The 19,427-nt window shown below is 37.6% G+C and overlaps 1 protein-coding gene across 7 annotated transcripts in view; it reads right to left on the minus strand.

Moving 5' to 3' along the window:
• TBC1D30 (TBC1 domain family member 30) overlaps positions 1-19,427 on the minus strand; it is a 38,119-nt gene that overhangs the window by 18,383 nt on the left and 309 nt on the right. For 2 of the 7 annotated variants that reach the window (XM_034403108.3, XM_034403107.3), the window contains exons 1-4: positions 16,581-17,190; positions 14,194-14,358; positions 932-993; positions 84-149 (exon numbers count right to left, since the gene is read on the minus strand). In XM_034403108.3, the coding sequence (XP_034258999.1) occupies positions 84-149; positions 932-993; positions 14,194-14,358; positions 16,581-16,959 (672 nt within the window). In that variant the 5' untranslated portion in view covers positions 16,960-17,190. Of the gene's footprint in view, positions 1-83; positions 150-931; positions 994-7,631; positions 8,086-14,193; positions 14,359-16,580; positions 17,191-19,427 lie in introns of those variants that run through there. The other 5 variants (XM_034403113.3, XM_034403112.3, XM_034403109.3 and 2 more) reach the window with 4 other exon arrangements.

Here is a 19,427-nt window from a genome sequence, read left to right on the forward strand (position 1 = left end):
AAACAGCAACTATTTATCTTCAGTCCAGAGCTTCACATAATGTTGATCACTATGCATTCTATGAAGGACAGGAGTTTACTTACCTTTCTTCTCCACTCCTTTGGAATTCCTGTGGACAGTCTAGCCACTGCTTTGAGAGCATCATGCCACTAAAATCAACCATCCCAACAGTGTGAAATTATTTCAATTTGAAACATAATTCAACATACAGTGCAGGTGATCCTCGACTTATAACCATTCATTTAATGACCATTTGAAGTTACAACAACACTGGAAAAAATGACTTACAACCGGTGCTCCCACTTAAACCATCCCTGCATCCTATCAAAATTTGGGCCCTTGGCAATTGGCCTGTATTTATGATGGCTACAATGTCGCAGGATCACGTGATACCTATTTGCGATTTTCCCAGTTAGCTTCCGACAAGCAAAGTCAATGAAAAAAGCCAGATTTGCTTAACAACCAGGGAAAAAATCATTATAAAATTAGGCGTGCTTCACTTAACTGCCTTGCCTAACAGTGGAAATTCTGGTCACAATTGTGGTTGTAAGTTGAGGACTACATGTATTTCAATATTATAGAAGCAATATGTACCATTAAACTATTTGACAACAAAATATTTAAATACAATTGCAAAACAGAAGAAAAAGGTGCTACATATTAATTCATTTACACAAGAACTGCAAAAATATATAATTGATTTTAATACTTTGAGCTTCTTTCTATTGAAAATAATAATAATTCCCACTGAGGAAGAAAAAAATCAAAATAAAATGGAACAAATGCAATTACAGTTCAGCTCTTTCAAATAATAAAATACATCCCAGTTTTAATTAATTAATGCAGTTTTTAAATTATTATTTGTCCACATGCTTGGAAAAATAAGGATTTTTTGTAAGAGTATTTATTCCAATGAATAAAAATCAGTTACCTGTTGAAAACCATTCTGACCTAATGATGGCTCAAGTGTAAACTTCAACTTTGTGTCCACTCCTATGCAACACAAATAGAAAACAATTACTAATATCTTCATTTATCAATCGAAACTGCATCCCATTAGATAGCATATTATAAATTTGATATGCAAAATTAATGCATGGATAACATAACCTAAAATATAAATATGACTATACAAAAATAATGCAACTTTTCACAGTGAGTTATATTATTATTAATATGCCAACTGACATTAAGCAAATAATATTCTAAACTAAAATAAATATGGAGAAAAAATATTTAAATTACAGAGTATGATAATCTCTTTCTATATCAGCAGTTCTCAACCTGGGGGTCGCGACCCCTTGGGGGTCGAACGGCCATTTCACAGGGGTTGCCAAAGCCCTCTCTCACACACCCCCACGCCTTCACTCACCCTCACTCTCTGCTCTGTTGGATCGCCGGCCGTTCGCTTACCCCGCCCACTCCCAATCTATTGCTGCCTCCGATGGCTAGAGGAAAAAAAACCTTCAAATTCTTGCCGCTGGGCTTCAAAGGGCCGCCCTAGAGCCAGTGGTGCAGCCGAACCCTTTGTTAAATTGCTGGCTTGCCCCGCCCCTCCGCACCACTATTTATTGCCAATAAATAGTGGTGGGCAAGGGGCGGGGGAGCCAGCAATTTAACAAAGGGTTCGGTGTTTTTTTTGTAATTTTATTGGCCCACGGAGCTTCAGCATAGGCTAATTGGCCTCCCGGCTCTCAGCCGATTTGTCTCAGCTGTTTTGCTCAGGGCTCTTCTGCTTCCTTGCAAAGAGTGCTGATTTTTTTTCCCCTAGCTATGCTGAGAAACGAAACTGAAACTGCTTTGCTGTTGCTGCAAGGTTGGAAAATTAGATAGGCAGAATTCTTTTCTTTTTCCTCACCAAAAAAGGTAGGTGCAAACAATGGGAAATTTAGGGGAAAAGAGGAGAGTTCAAGATTTTAAAACACAAAAGAAAAAAAGCTCTATTTAACTAGGGAATAGTAATAATTGAGATACTATTAATTGTATATTGTGTTGAAAGCAGAAATGGTTAAGTTGTGGTTTGGAGGAATACATGGGGGAAATTATTTGGTTTATTATTATTGGTAAATATAATTGATTTGTAAGAAATTGGATTGCATGGAAATAATTGAAATATCCATGTTCGTATTAATATATAAAAAGGTAGTTATATAACTAATTAATTTATATTAAAATGTTGAATTTATATTAAACAACTGTAATATTACATAATTAACCAATGTGAGGATGGATATAAAAATAGATGACAATGGGAAGGGGTATAATATAGAATAGAAAGAAAAAATTGAATTTGATTAAGATTAGAGATGAGGATGAAGGGTAATATTGGTTTTTTACAAAAATAGATGAGGAATAAATATGGCAAAAAGAATATAGAAATTGTAAATTTAATTGAAATGACTAAACACTGTTTAAATTTGTGAACCGGCCAAATACTCTGTTCAAAGAAAATACATTGTATGTTTGTATGTGTGTTTCTAATTATTGTTATTTATTCATATTTGTTCTCTTTTATTCTTTAAAGTTTAACAATTCATTCTTTATCTTAATATCTTTATATTTGTTTGGGGTTGGCTTTCTTCCCTTTCATCTTTTTTATTGTACAGCAATCTTTCTCCTCAAACCTACCACCTCTCTCTTTTCTTTCCTTCTTACTTTCTCTTCCTCCCCCTCTTCTTCTCCTCCCTACTTCCTCTTTCTTTCTCCTTCTCCTCCTCTCTTCCTCCCTCTTTTACCCTCACTCCTACTCTAATTTCCCTTCCCTTCCTTCATCCCTCTCTATTGCTGTATCCTTTTATGCATATGGACTACTCAGAGGGCTGAAAAAGTTATTTCTGACTGGTCCTTGCACTTTTGACCAGTCCTTGAACTTACGACTGTCCTCACATTTTACATTTTTGCCCTATCTTGTCACCATGGTGAAGAGAAGCAGTTGTGAAATGAGTGACACGGTTGTTAAGAATGCTACAATGGGCATAAATGATGACCAGTCATAAGTGCGAAGACCGGTCAAAAGTGCGAGGACCTGTCAGAAATCACTTTTTTCAGCCCTCTGGGTAGTCCCTATACACATAACCACGGCCACCCGGTCACATGACCAGCTAGCCACCCCCACCCAGTCACATGACCTCCAAGCCACACCCACAAAATAAGCCACGCCCACAGAACCGGTAATAAAAAAATTTAGAACCCACCCCTGGTTGGGGGTCACCACAACATGAGGAACTGTATTAAAGGGTCGCAGCATTAGGAAGGCTGAGAACCATTGTTCTACATAAAGACAATATATTACACATGAAGTAAAATAATGTCATATGGTGACATTCCATTGTTGAAGTTGGAGGCTGATTGGTTGGAACAATTTGTCTAAGGGAACTCTCCCCTTGCTGGACTTCCCAGATCTGTCATCTGATGGGAGACTGATGATTAGAGCCTTACCTCTTTTCACAGACCACTGGCAGCAGCCTGTGCACTGCCTATACATAGTTCTGATAAGTAGTGGGCTCTCTCCAGGATATTAACTCATCTGGGTCATATTCACACTCTGACCACATCATTGAAGCAACTCTCTTAGAGAAGCACAATGGATGAGATCTATATGGCTCACCAGCTGATCCTTTCAATCTCTGGGCAGTATCACTGAGTTGACACTAGAAGAGACTCTATATGGCTTTATGTGGCTCCTGCACTATCAGAGATACAATTGGATTTATCTACCATCTCTCAAATGTCTCACTGTCCTTCATGGCTCATCTTTCTTCATGCATGCGGCTCAAACAAGTGCTAGCTCTGAGGACATGTTCGCTCATAGCACACAAACACATACAAGCACATATAGCACTGATGTGATCACAACAGACACACATAGTTTAAACAAATGAAAAATACTATTCTTTTCCACTTGTTATACCACTGCTTCCCTAGAAGCTAAACTGTTGTTTATGTTAACAATTACTATGAGAAACTGGACTTTTACTACTGTCTATGGCATTCAAAAAAAACAAGTGGATCATTGAGACTAATGTTAAAAATTTCTATTTTTACATATGCATGAGCATTGTGCTTAAGTTTGCACACAACTGTTGTAAATGCAAAAAGTACTAATACATTCAGGTTTGACTGATTTGCTCTTTTAATGTGTACATGAACCCTGAATCTCCTGATTCCTGTTAATGTTGAGATTAAGGATATATGAAATTCATATATACAATATGTTGTGTTTCACCTTCAAGAACACTCTGAAGCTGCCACTATCAAGATAAAAGAGGATTCACAAAGTACAAAACAGATGGCTACACTTAGCAAATAATCACTGGTGTAACTTAGTTGCCACCTTTTTTCTTTACATTTTGTTCATTGGTTTACTTGGGTATTTGTATTTTTTTTATTTTGAGTGTATTTGAAAAGCAAAGAATAAATCAAGTTGTTTTTATTTTGATGTCATTATTCGTACTCTTGTACTCTGCCTGCTGCATTCTCTAGTACCTTTCTATTTATGGAGAGTTCAAAGTGCATTTCAAATGCAACACACATAAACACCAATACTGTACTCATTCGTCTATAGCTTAGGTTTGTGTGCACTGTTCTTGGATTCTTCTGTGGTGTTGCCTATGCAGTGAGCATGTCATCTTCAAAGACACTCTGAAAGTTTCACAATCAATGGAAAAAAGATCATTCATACTGCACACCTTGTTGTCCACATTGCTTGCTTAGATTTGTTTTTTCGAGTTACTGACTTCCATGTTGTTCATTTATCATTGCAGTCTGTGCATCATGTTGTATCCTTTTGAGAAAATTCAGTGTTTGCTTAAAAATACTACCTGGCCTGTTAACTTGGGGGAAGAGGGTTGCACTGTTTACATGCTTTTCTGCACTGAACATAGCAGTCCAAAACTGACTGACAGAACTTCTAGAATGTAGTATTTTGTTCAATGTTTCTCATTTTTCTATATGTCCCTAAATAATTCAAAATTTTACCCATACTTTGAAATATTAATTTTTTACATAATGTAATCAACATTACATAAATTAATACAAACAGCTGCAAAGGTACAGACTTGAATGGTCCATCAAGTCACCAGGAGTTAAGCTTGAAGAAGTCTGCCTTTAGTGCATTTGATATTGCACATTAACCAAGGAAGATGTCTCCGTTATAGAATGTCGCTGTCCAAGCAAATGGTGCTGAAATATCATCCGACACTCCTTACAAAATTATTACAGCATATTTTTGTCTCTTCTTTTTTTAAAAAAAACAGTTGGTCAATGGAAAGCAGCAAACATACCCAATACTTCTTCCTTTTCCTCCACAACAGCCACCCTGTGAGGAGGGCTGAGTGTTACTGGCTCAAAGTTACTCATTCAGTTTTCATGACTAAGTCAGGCCTAGAACTCTCTGTCTCTGGTTTCTAGGCTCGTGCCTTAATATGTCTTATAATAAAAGTTTGACATTACTCACAATAAAATCTTAGCACTTAAATTGCATTTCATAATAAATGTATTAAATTTAAGGTGTTTTGATTACCACTCAAACCAATTTTGAGATGTTTGCGTTCACAGTATCAGATTCTCCATTTAATTAAAATTCCCTCAAATTGAGTAGCATGCCAAATTTCCCCAGAAGTGTATTGTTAGAATTAGATTGTTATTAATTTTCTTAAAAGATTATTTGCAGCATATAAAAGCAATTAACAGAATCTGTAGTTCTTACTATACATCCTTAATGTCAATTAAAAAAAAAGATTTTAACAATTGCTACATGCAACAAAATCTGATCAGGAATGTCAAATTATTTTGCTAAGAGATATCAAATTAGATTAGCCTAGATTAAAGATGATATAATCGGTTACAAGTTTTGCCAATATAGAATTAAGTACTATTATAAGATCACTACTAGCAAATGAAAATATACACAAATGAATACAATGATGTCCTTTTAATTATCAACTTGATTTGCTATGTAATTCAACTAGATCCAAGAAAACCAATTAACCCCAACCTCTCAATCACCTCAATAAAATATAAAATAAAATTGAGCATGTAAATAGTCTCTCTAGAGTAGTACATGCTTAAGTGATTACTGAAAATCAATTTGCTTGTATTTGGTACATGAATTTTCATCTTGCTTTCCATGCTTTCTATTTTTCACAAATATTTTCAGTAAGACAATGGATTTGTTCTACTGTTGACTTACTATATGAGTGTTTTCCAATACCCTTTGCCAAGAGTCCTTGATCTTGTACATCTAAACTACTTTCCAAATGTTTATTTATTCTTATTATAAAAATCTGTTCCCTAAAATACTGTATTTCTATAACTCTTTTCTATGTTTATACTATCTACACAAATTTGCCTCTATTTTCACTGATGCTTTATTTCTTTTATTTATGGTTTACACACATAAAACACCAATACAAAATTTAAAAGTTTCTAACAAGCCAGACTTAATAATGAAAAGAAAGTACCAACTGACTTCTACAAGCTAAAGCTATTATAAAAACTTGGCAACTTTTTAAGTGATGGCCCATGTTTAATCTGGTAGACGAAGTTTGTAACTTCTTGGTCAGAGAGATACGTAATTAACTTTTCTGACAAACTGATTTAGGAGTACCAGAAGCCATGAGTGATGGTTTAACAGTGTGTGAGTTACTAACTCAATCTCTGTGTCTGAAAAGACACAAGTGCACTTGTATGGGACACTATGGAACACTAATATAACCATCTATTGTCATTATAATGGATAGGCCACCAATCCATATAAATGAAAAACCTGTTAGGAATAAGTAAATTGTTATGGTGAAGTATTTAGGTACCCTCTGTGGAGTGGTGTGCAATTGTACCATCATGTAAGTAAGCAAGGTTAGCCCAATCTAAAGACCTGATCCTATGTCCAAGTCCTTAGTGATGTTTTTCAAGTAGAAAGACTTGGGGGGTTTTGTTTTTGTTTTTGAAAGCCTACATGAAAGCCTCAATTTTATTCATTTATCTTGAAATCTTCATGAAATATTTTCATTATCCAGATTGTTTAAACAACCTGAATTCTCAAAAGTTTCACATTTTCTTTTATATTTCATATCATATTTCTTATTTTTTATTCTCGTTTGCTAGAAGGAAATTTCAACGTGCAATTCTAGACAACACTGTATGTTGAGTTTTGATACTGAATGATATTCTCGGAGCGATTCAAACAATACATATTGATGGGAAGCCTGCTCCTTTCCACATATAGCCCTTGGGAAATTCTGCAGCCCCGCCGCCATTTCTAGAAATCGCACGACGCTCCAGAGGCGCAATAAAGTGGCCTTTCCGCTGTTTACGGCCGCAGCGACCATCAAGACGCTCCTTCACCTCCACCACCTGGCCAAGCACGCGGGGGGTTCCTAAACTATTCCCCCAATTCCGCTTGCCCGATCCCCGGAGATCAACTAGAAGCGCAGCGACTCCGGGTACTTTCCTTTCCTCCGTCCGCAATAGTCCCTTCCTCTCTGGGCCAAGAGCAAGCAGTTAAATCGTGATGCTCTTAAACCTTCAAGAAAAGCCAAACATCCCTTCCCGCCGGCCAAGGAAGCGCCCCTTTTCCGACAAAGGCAGGGAAACGCGAGAGCGCGGCCCAGACGGCCTGCGGCAGCCCTTACCCGGCTCCAAAGTGCACAGAAGGCGAGGCGCAGTTCGGGATATGCAGCTCCTTTTCTTCAAGACGTTACTCAGGATGGTGCTGACGCCGCCACCTCCGCCGGTGCTTTGCCGCTTTAAAGACCTTCCCCCTCGCCTCAGGGAACTGGTCAGTCTGTCTTGCCTCATGGGTAGGAGCAGGAGCCAAACGCACCATCCACTGCGGTTCCAGGGCCAGCGGTCGCGCCAGCTTCCCGCAGGTGCAGCCGGCGCTCACGACTAGTGACGCAATCCGGACCTTCGGCGTTTCTAATTCAGCAAGGTTGGGGCTGCTGGGGGAAGGGGACGAGCGACGGCGGGGGGGAGCCGAGGTTTCAGAACGGAGAGAATTAGAGCAGCGGGAGCGCGACTTCGGAGAGACGGCGAAGGCGTCCAGCGGCCTCTTAGCGGGACTCCGCAGTGCAGAGGAGAGGAAAGGCAGGCGAGTCGAGGCGCGGCACAACCCGGCAAAGAAGAAAAAAGGCCGTTCCCGCCCACCATCACAGCATCACTGACAGAAGAGCCAAGCAGCTCTTGCTTCTCTGCCGCCACCTGCCAGTAGGCGAAGCTTGCGTTAAAAATAAACCGACTCGCCGTACATTTCAACAGAAAGGCGCCGACGACAGAAAACGTAACCGTCGTCTGAAGAGAGGTCTCCCGGCTTGCTTTCCGGGGAATTAACCAATGAAAATTAATCAGAAAGCTATAACCATGACAATCGGAAAAGGGCATCTGTCATTTACGCATTTCTTTTATGTGGGGAAGACAAAAAGAGGGAAGAGGGAACGAATCGACTTGGATTTTAGACTGATATTAAATACCAATATCCAGAAGTAGGCTGAAGGATGCTCCTAGTTACAAGTCTAATCTGCAGAAAAGTAAAACAAAAATCACTTTCCGTGTATCTTTTTTCATTTCTGCTCTTAAGAATTTAGAAAATAGTGACATCTACAGTATTCCATCAAAAATCTATTTACATTATTTTATGCGACACACTATATGCTAGACAGAGCTGCTTTGCAGATCAACTTAATATGCATTCGTCTATCTATATGTAACTCCCATTTACCAGTCTTTTAAAAAATATTTCTATAAACCCTATTCAGTATACTGGGTTTTTCCCACCCCCAAATAGGCAACAGAGTTCTCAAAACTGCTTCACAAAGATTAAACTATAACGTATGTGTTATGATGCACTCCTTATTTATGGCAGATATTATAGCAAAAAGATTCAAGATTGAATGGTTATGCATCAGATGGAAGAACTGATATGACTTTTACGTTTTCTAGATTTTAGATGATTTGAAACACACAAATATTGCAACTTGATATAATAAGAATTATACCAGCAATATACATGATGTAATCATGTAGGTCTCCTAATTTTATGTTAGATTACTTCCAAGTATGAAAATTTAGAAACCTTTTTTGGAAATAGTAAAAAAAGATACAAGTGGGTAACCTATACCCATATATGGTCTTCCTGGTTGTTTGGCTAAGTTTCAAACAATCCTCTGAAAAATATAATTTTGGTATTTGGATCATAATTATTTCAGTTTCTGGCTGTTTTAAAGGAACAGTTGAATGTCAAAAAGATTAAAAAATGAATGGGGGTCTCTGACTTCCTACTATGGCCTGATTTTGCTTACTTCAGCCACTCAGCAAATGGCCCTCAACATAGTAGTGTTCTTGAAATATGGACTTCAAAAGAAAAAAACAGGATCATATCTGATAGCATGTATGCAATAAAGAAGCTTGTAGAAGTTTTCTGTATTGCTCATACACAACATAGAGAATAGATTGAGAAAATGTGAACAATGCTGTAGCATAGAGTAGGAATTTAGGTTACATTTATAACTGCTGCAAAAGAAAATCTGAAATCACTTCTTTAAAATCCTTTTTCTTTGAATTTTGCAATTTTCTATTAGAGAAAGAGAAACTAGGAGATGGTGAGTTCTAACCCTGCCTAGTCATGAAAGCCAGCTGGGTGACTTTGGACCAGTCAAGCGAAGCGTGTGCATGAAGCGAACTGGTGGTAACACCGGTTGAAACCCACCACTTACAACTGTTGCTCATTCCCAGTGTCATTTGATCAAAATTCAGGCACTCTGCAACTAACATGTGTTTATGATGGTTGCAGCATCCTGGGGTCATGTGATTACCATTTGAGATCTTCCCAGTCAGCTTCCAATAGCAAATTGGCGAGCTGGATTCCCTTAGTAGATTCAATGAGGCGAGCTGAATTCCCTTAGTAACCTCATGATTCACTTAACAACTACAGTGATTTGCCTACAACCATGGAAAAAAAGGTCATAAAATCGGCACAACTGCCTTGCTTAGCAATGGAAATTCTGTCCCAATTGTGGTCGTACATCAAGGACTACCTAGTTAACTTTAACACATTTGCAGTGTATATCATGTCCTATGATCTCATGTTGACTTTTTTCAGTCACATAATTATGCTTAGCAGTTGATTGCTAACTGCATTTTAAAACCTTGGTGGGCAACTAAATCAGTTCCAGCAGATCTGTCAAATGGAAAGATATATACTGCTCAAAAAAAATAAAGGGAATACAAGCAGAAGACATCCAAGATCTGAATGAATGAAATAGCCTTATTAAATACTTTGTTCTTTACATACAGTAGTTTATAAACTACTGTATGTAAAGAACAAAGTATACACTGCTCAAACAACTAAGGGGAACACAAAACTACTGTATGTAACAAACAAAGTATTTAATAAGGCTATTTCATTCATTCAGATCTCGGATGTCTTCTGCTTGTGTTCCCTTTATTTTTTTGAGCAGTGTATAATACCCAGGCCAACAAAAGAAGCAGTGCTATAATATATTTACAAAAGAAAAGTCTCCTAGATAAAAACTCAAAATATTTTTCAATACAATATTAACAGCAAGAGTTCAAAGAGTTCAGCATAATTTTATCCTTGAATTGGTTAATACTACCACACATAGTATTAAGAAATTCACACATGTAAACTATTTGTAAACAAGACAACTCCAAGAAACCTTAAGCTAATGAAACAGCATTACCTTAATACAGAATAAAGCGATAAAGACTACAGATTACATTATTAGCCTATTGAGATAGAACTGAGGAAAACCAGTTAGTTTAAGGCAATACTGAATCAAAGGTATGCATTATTGTAGCAAAGCATTTTATTTACCAAGGTATGTTTATATCCCAAATATCTTAAACTTTACAATTGAAAAAATACAGTAAAATCTGTTTAGTAAAATCTAAACCTTAAACTGATACCCACTGTTATGCCAACATTTGTACCAAAACATTCCACAATCAAGATAGCATCACCAAAGTTTAGCCCAATCTTTTTACAACCAAGTTGTGTACTCCATCTGACTATACAAATTTCAGAAATGGAAAGTATACACAAGCTCCTTTGGCAGATCTTAAGACTATAGCAGACACAAAGGAGGAAAGTACAATATTGGATCTTATTAAAAACAACATAATGCGACAAGGTTCCATTCCATAATGCAACATGTTTCATGTCAAAGCAAATGTAATACATCTATTCAAATGTGCCTCTTACTGTGAGCAGATAAGTATTAGTCAATGCTATGATAATTCTAAATATTAAACCAGATATTCCCCAGTCTAGGCAATGGTTCATATGGAAAACAGATCAGAGACTGAATGAGCTACATTATGGCTTTGTAATGGTGAACCCAGGATTGATTCTTGCTACCACAATTTTAAATTCTAATACATGTAGTTCTTGTTCAGTGACCATTCATTCAGCAATCATTCAGTTATCACAGCATTGAACAAGGAGATTTATGAATGATTCTTGTATTTGTGGGCGTTACCGTGCCCCTGCATCATGTGATGATTCAAGTGTTTGGTAACCAGCTTGCAATTACAACATCACAGCATCCCATGGTCATGTGGTCTTCCTTTACAACCTTCACTACAGGCTTCCAACAAGCTAAGTCAATGGGGAAGCCTGTCAGATGTCACAAATGGCAATCACATGACTTTGTACTTAATGACTGCAACTGGAACTGCTATTATAGGTCTGTGCGGTCATGTCACATCATGCTTTGTGGCCATGTTATTTTAGCAATGGAATTCCTGGTCCCAATTACCACTGTTACCCAGAGACAACTGTAGCAATTCATTGTCTTTGCTGCAAAGAGTGTAGGCATGGCAATTTTGTTTATCTCCATGTTACGTAGATACACTCTAAGGCCCATATATTAACCTTATCTTCTCAAAGGTGGATGAGCTCCCTTAGACTATAGCCTATAAAGGAAACTTTAAATAAACTAGCCAACTTCTTTTGACAATGCTGAACCTAAACAAGAGGGTTCAGCACAATACCCCAATGTAAACGTTGCCCTTTAGTACTTCTATTCTGATATTGCATGCAAGTATATAAGAGACAGTGTTTGCGTTGTGGTGTTTTAGCCCATATATCATCACTTTGAGGAAATCTTGGGTTGCTGCAGATGTCCCCAATTTTAAATGATACTTTTTTATCATTTTTTTCTATTCTTGGACAGTAAGGATAAAAGCTGTGGAATCTTTAGCTATATACATGCTGAGTGCAAAGGACAGGGCACCAAGTAAAGGTATCTCTCTAGAAGATAAGTGATGGCAACAATAATAATAATTACCAAGCTGCATACCAGGGCAAGTAGGCAAGGCTATGGTGCATAAAATTCAGGGGACTTTAGGAAGAAGAGAGTTGAGTTTTTCTACTGTTTGTCCTTTGGGCTCAGCCCTGCTGCTACATGTAAACTGACCATCTGTCCGCAGATCACCAACTTTGCTCCATGGCCAAATAAGATCTTGAACCTGGAGCTCCTCCCTCCCATTCCAATAATTAAATATGGGTCCACATTGAGGAATAATGCCTTCTTGCAGTGGTATTAAAAATAATGTTGAGGTGAGTTTAATTATTATTTTCACATTCACAAATGTGTCTGTGTGTTTATAAATTTTGGCAGACATTCAGGTTTATAAATATAGCTGAGTTTTGCAGTTTTGTTTGGACAATTTATTTCCTGCTTTAAGCAAAACATTGCATTCATACGATTTTCAGAACTGATACTGCAAAACATCACAGGAAATCATGCAAAAGTACCATTGTCATGCTAGTTGATTTTTATTTTCAGGCTAGTTATTTTGCCAAAGCAAAAAAACCCTCTAGTTATGCTTAGTCTACATCTCTGAAGTATGATCCAAATTTATATTTAAAGAATCTGTGGTGTAACCTGCAACCTATGCATGTTTCCCGGAATAAATTTTCTTTAACAGAGTGGCTCTTACTTCCAAGGAACCATGTTTTAGGTCCAGGATTACCGTATTTTTCGGAGTATAAAACGCACCAGAGTATAAGACGCACCTATCTTTTTTGGTGAGGAAAAGAAGAAAAAAAAAATCTCCCTCTGCCTCTGAGCAATTTTGCCTGGTTACAGCAAACAGCCTGCTTTACTTTCATTTTCAGCATAGCTTGATTAGCACAAGGGGGAAAAAAAATCTGCTCCAGCAATTTATCTTTTTGCAGCAAGCATCAGAACCCTGTGCAAAACAGCTGAGAGCAAATCAGCTGAGAGTCGGGAGGCCGATCCAATCAACTTGTGCTAATTAGGCTGTGCTGAAGCTGAAAGGAGCTGTCTTTTCTTGCTGTTTGCTTGCAAGGAGGTAACTGCTACGAGGCAGAGGCCAAAGGGTGGGGGCCAGAGGGTGGGCGTGGCTACATTCGGTGTATACGATGCACCTAAATTTTCACCCCCTTTTAGGGGGGAAAAGGTGTGTCTTATATTCCGAAAAATACAGTATATTATACAAAATTCTAATCAGCTACTAAAATCAAATAGTAGAAATTTCTAATCTCGTACCCCTTAAAATCAGAACTGGAAGATCATTAAAAATTCTACATTTAACATGGATAGTTGCATGCACCAGTTCATTTTAGTGCAGTTCAAACTAGTTTATGTACTGTACCTGTGGATAGCACATTGCCATGCTGCATGTTAATGAAAAAGACACAAGACAGTTAGCTTTAAAACATTTATGAGAATAACTTGTGTGACATACATTACTGTAGTAGAGTTTGTAATCATGATTAGGTATATTTTCCAATAAAGTGTTTCTAAGATTGAAGAAATTATAATTGAATTCCTGTTTCCTTGAAACTAAGGACACTGGCCTTCACGCTGACAATGGATTTACTACTTGGAAAATATGTGCTGCATGGAGCCTTGAACTTTTGTTATATAAAAATCAGGACTCATGAATTTGAACAAATATATTGTTACAATCAGAGCTTTTAGTTCTAAAATACTACTATATAAAAACTTTTACCAATAATATCCTGCAATTCTATGTGATAAATCCTTAGAAAGTTTAACTCAAAATATGATTTTCTTATCCACATTACTACAGAAAGTTTATAGAAATATATTTTTCTTGTCCTGAAAAGCATTTTGAAAATGCAACAGTAGCATAATATTTGGAATAAAATTATAATATTTCTGGATTAACATAAATAGTACTTACGTCGTTTGGGGGAAACTGCCTGTAAACAGGCTGTTACAATATCACAGTTCCTCTGGACTTTATGTAAAAGTCTGTCCTTTTGTTTCAGAAGGCGAAGCAGTTTGGCTGACTGAACACAAATTCTATAATTCAACTCCTGTATTATTGTTGTCAGTTCACTAGTATCTGTCAAGAAAAGAAAAAAGGGCCAAAGGATGCAATCTGCAACTTTAAAATCTATTTTCCTCTTTGATAATCAGTATGATTTTCTTCAAAAGGGTCTTATCCCTTGGTAAAATTCTTAGCATGATTGTAAGGTAATATATACTACAAAGTCTTATAAAAGAATACTGTAGGAAAATGATAGGCATCAATGTTATTATTTGGAATCACTCCTGTGAAAAATGCAAGGCAATCATTAATTAAAACCACATCCAAATTCTCCATATAACTTTGAACCAGGGGTGAAATGCTCCTGGTTTGGACCGGATCACCCGATCCGGTAGCGATGGCGGGTGGTGGTTCGGAGAACCAGTAGCAAAAATCCCTGCACCCCCCCCTCCTCCATGCCCAGCCGAGCCACACAATCATCAGAGGGTGTTCTTTTTTACTTTTTAAAGCATTTTTTCTACAACCTCTTCGGCCAAAAAAATGCTTTTAAAAGTTTAAAAAAAAAGCCTCTGATGACCGCACGGCTCAGCTGGGATCGTCAGAGGCTTTTAAAAGCATTTTTTCTACAACCTCTTAAGGTTGTAGAAAAAATGCTTTTAAAAGTAAAAAAAAGTTGGCCACGCCCACCCAGTCATATTACCCACCACCACCAAGCCACACCCACAGAACCGGTAGTAACAAAATTTAGATTTGAACATATTCTTTGAACATATTCTTTAACTTGGGACATGCATGGTTCATTACTGAAATATTAGTAAGAAGGACACTATAGAGATAGTAAACTATTTGATGAGTTTAACTGAAACAACCAGAAATGAATAAACCTATTTATTATTGGCATTCAATACATTTTAGAAGATCTGAATTTTACCAATAATTATTTAATTAAAATGTTTAAAATTTTTAGAACAACTGCATGGATTTCAAATACTTTTACTCCAAAATAGGTATGTATAGAATTGAACCTTAATCTGTCAATTTGATTTTACTATAGACTGAATTTGAAATTTTCAAATATAAAATTCTAATTTAAGTTTTCTTTATATAGTGACATCATATGGAATCAAAATAATTCATAGCAATCTTAATTTGCCATTAGATTTAGACAAAATAAAACACTGATACTCTATCGAATTCTAGGTAATTAAATAAGGTTGTACTCAAAACCTTTTTTTAAAATCTTCCATGCACTCACAAGGCACCCTCTAGTGGACAAAAACAGACATCAAACTGATATTTTAAGTTAGCAGTTGGTGACCATTCATGAAATTACTGTAGTTAAAACAAATGAGAGGTTTTATCACTAATAAGTAACTGTAGATAATAGACATACTAAATCAGATATCAAACTGTCATTCATTAACAAAACCCAACACTTTATTTAAAAAAAAAAATCAGTAGCAACAGACACAGCAAAAATCTACCAGGGAAAAAGAATATTTTCTACACCTAACAAAAATTATAGCACAAACTTTACTGTAAAGATACTTTAAAGGTTCAGTTCTGAGTTATACACTAATGAAGTATGTTAAATAGCAAGAGGCTAACAGCCAAGCACTACTTTTAGACAGGCTTTCTATGCAATTGGAATTAACACCAGAGAAAATTTTAGTTCAAATATGAGTGATCACACACACGTCTATCTGGCGGCTGATAATTCTTATCCTTTATAAAGTATCTTTTCAGCTTTCACATGGGCCATCTTGGTGATCCTTGTAAACATTTTGTTAGGTCACCATGTTATTATTGCAGACAACTAACAAAATGAAATCCTATAAGAAACAAGAATGGAAAATCTTGCTTTGACTGACATATGTCTCAATTAACTGAAACACTTTCTTCAAATAAGAGGATCAGGGCAAATAAAGAAGCAGAATCAAGGTTTAAAGGGTTTTCATTTTTGTAATCCTCAAAACATTAGACTCTGCTTTTCATTACCTTTCATCTCAGACTGAATTCCTACAGCCCTGCCATAAATTCACAACCAGGACTGGGCATTTACCTATATTTTAATGGAGCTCTGTTTATCATAATCCCGATCGCTTCATTTTTATCTTTTCTCTGCCAACTTGCTTGCCCTGCTTTTAACTCCCAGAAAGACCATCCAGCGCAGACCGAGTCCAGCTCGTCTCTCAGACAGAGAAGCCAGCTCCCTGGTTCGTATCGGCCGGGGGACGACAGGACGACACGGGGCCCAGTAGAGGGGAAACCTTGGAGGCATCCTCGGTCCGCTTTACCTTTCTGAGCCAGGTACTTCCTCTGGTGCCGCTGACCCGAGTTCAGCTGCAGCTCCTGCAGGACGCGGGATTCAGCGCTGCTGCCTCTCCCCCCGGGGAAGGCGTCGGAGCCGGCGGACGCCTCCGTGGAACTGTCTACGCTGTCGCGGTGGCGAACGCGCGCCACGCTGTAGAGCTCGGTTAGCAGCCCACTCACCAGAGAGGAGGCGCGGCTGGCCCTTCTGCTCCGGCCGGGCTCCTGATCCGCTTCTTCGTCCTCCACCAGGCTGCCCGCCTTGCTGCTTACTCTGCTCCGAGCAGGCAGCTCCGCAACGCATCTGCCCGTTTCTGCTCCAGCGCCCTCCCTGTCGTCGCCCAAGTCGACCTCCGAGAGCTCCATTGGGCTCTTTCTCCGCGCCTCGGGCGCAGCGGCTGCAGAGCGCCGCTACTAAGAGAAGGGGATGAGCAACGCTTTCGCCGCCTGAACAGTTCTCAGGCCAGAGTTCCGGGTTTGTCCCATTCTCCACGAAACGGAGGTGGAAGAGGAAGGGAAAGCCCTTCTGCTCAACGGAGGACCTGCGCCGGCAGAGCGTCACATCCCTCCCAGCCTCTATTAGACTGCGACACTGTCGGCTTGCATTCCTCACCCCTCTAACAGGTAGTGGCTTCCAACCAATCTCCGCTCTGCACCTGTTGCCAGGAGCCAATCAGCTCACTTCGAATCACCGGTCCTTTGCTAATTTCAAAGGGAGCCTCCAGCTGCAGTAGATGGGATTGGCCGGTTTTTCATTAACCAGTTTGAACTTTATCTATTCTAGAAAAGTGATCCAGATTTCACACTGAAACTGGTACAGGTAGCAAAAACAAATGATTATACTTCAGCTAATAGCTGTGGCTGACCTGCATAATTTTCCATTTTGGAAAGGAAAAACTATACACCATTAAAAAGTGAATGGACAGCAAAACAGTAACTTTCCTTGCACAACATAAGCCAAGGTTAATTTAACAATTATTTACTTAATGAATGCAACTTCTCTGGATACATGCAACAAGTTTGGTTAAATTTGATTGGCCTAAAGTCACCCAGCTGATTTTCATACCTAAAGCAGGACTAGAATTCAGTCTCCCAGTTTATAGTCTGGTGTCTTAACCACTAGATCAAACTGGTTCTGTGATTGGCCAAATTATAATGCAACTCACTGTGTATATCCAGCCAGTGTGATAGTTTGGTTTGATGTGTTGTCTAAATTCAGATTATCAAGTTTATCCTGAGTAAATTAATAAAGGATAAGCACATGGTAGAAGCATGTGCTTCTATAGCCACTGCCATAAACTAAACCATAAACATAGGGAAGCTTCATGCCAGCTAAACATAACCATACTAGGTAAAACATTTTAATATGTGCAGAAAACTTATTTCTGCAGGCCAGAAGTATAGTATCCGACCTGTGATATTTCATTTATAAAACATGCTTGGAGTAGGAATTATTATCTTACACAAGAATTAACCCATACTTAATTTAAACACAGTATCTGACCCAACATTTAAAAATTGTGTGACATACTGGATCATTAAGTGACTAATATTTGGCTAATGTGTGGATAAAGCATCTCATATATACATTGAAGTTAAAAACAAGCATCACTTAAAAGTCTGGATCATAATTTTATTTGTTTCATGGCAACATAACACCTCACTTTTCATGCAATTTCTACTTCACCCTCAGTTTAAGGCTGGATTCACAAAATGCATTGAATCCCAGATTAGACCTCTTAACCTAGTGGGTTGTGTTCAGTGTGTTATGCAGACTTTAAAGAACTGGACAGAACAAACTATAGTTAACCAGAATTAGCTATCATACAAATACAGCCTAAGAGTTATTACTCCAAGCATACATTTTGATTGGAAGAATAACAGACCAGGAAACCTACATTTATGACTGATTCTTTTCATGGCTGCATTAAGCTCATTAAATAAAGAATGCGTAAAAGCTATAGAACTTATTTGCAACTTATAGGACTGCAATTACTTGAAGTATACAAAATTCTCCATTCTGGGTGGGTACTTCTAGCTATAAGAAATACACTGGTTACATAATGAAACTTTTGCTGTTTGGCAACATTCAAGATAATTTAGCATGGAACTGCTATTATTAAACTAAAATAAACTGAATATTTACATAACATTTTAAAAATGTTTTTCTTATAAGTACTTTTCCCCATGCTTTTTTTTTAAGTTCTAGGGAAAACAAAACCTGTTGGATAGGCTCCTATTTGATGACTCAAAATCTGCTTCTTCCTAAGAACAGAAGTGATAAAATATTTATAGAAGGCTATTAAGAGCAAACTACAATATTTTACAGATTTCCTCCCCATAAAATACAGAAGCATTAATCATGATTTGAATTTTAATGCTCTCCCAAATAATTCTTGCAATCATATGTCCAGGCCACTGGAAAACCGCCTCCCCTTTTTAACTTTGTGCTAAAAGACTGTTTCAAGGTCAAATTTCAGTTTCTTCTGTTTTATTTTCAATCTGAGAGGCAGAAAGATTTAACATACAGTTTCATATTTTGTGCACAGTATGGATAGCATTTAAATCAGTTTATAAATAGAATTCCTAAAGAATTCACAAACCAACAATGTTGGCTTGGATAAACAGGATAAAAAAAGAGTCTGAGATTTTAATAACTAATGAACCTATGTATATTTTGAGCCACTGCAGCCATTATCATAAGTTAAAAGCATACATTCATTCATCTATAGCTAAATGTGAAAATTGTAACCGTGTGATCAGATATATATGAACTGTTGCAATGCCCACCATTAAAGTTGTTGGATACAAATTAGCTACGAGGTAACTAATTT

The sequence above is a fragment of the Pantherophis guttatus genome, chromosome 7, assembly GCF_059756535.1.
Source record: "Pantherophis guttatus breed Tessera chromosome 7, ASM5975653v1, whole genome shotgun sequence".
NCBI lineage: Eukaryota > Metazoa > Chordata > Lepidosauria > Squamata > Colubridae > Pantherophis > Pantherophis guttatus.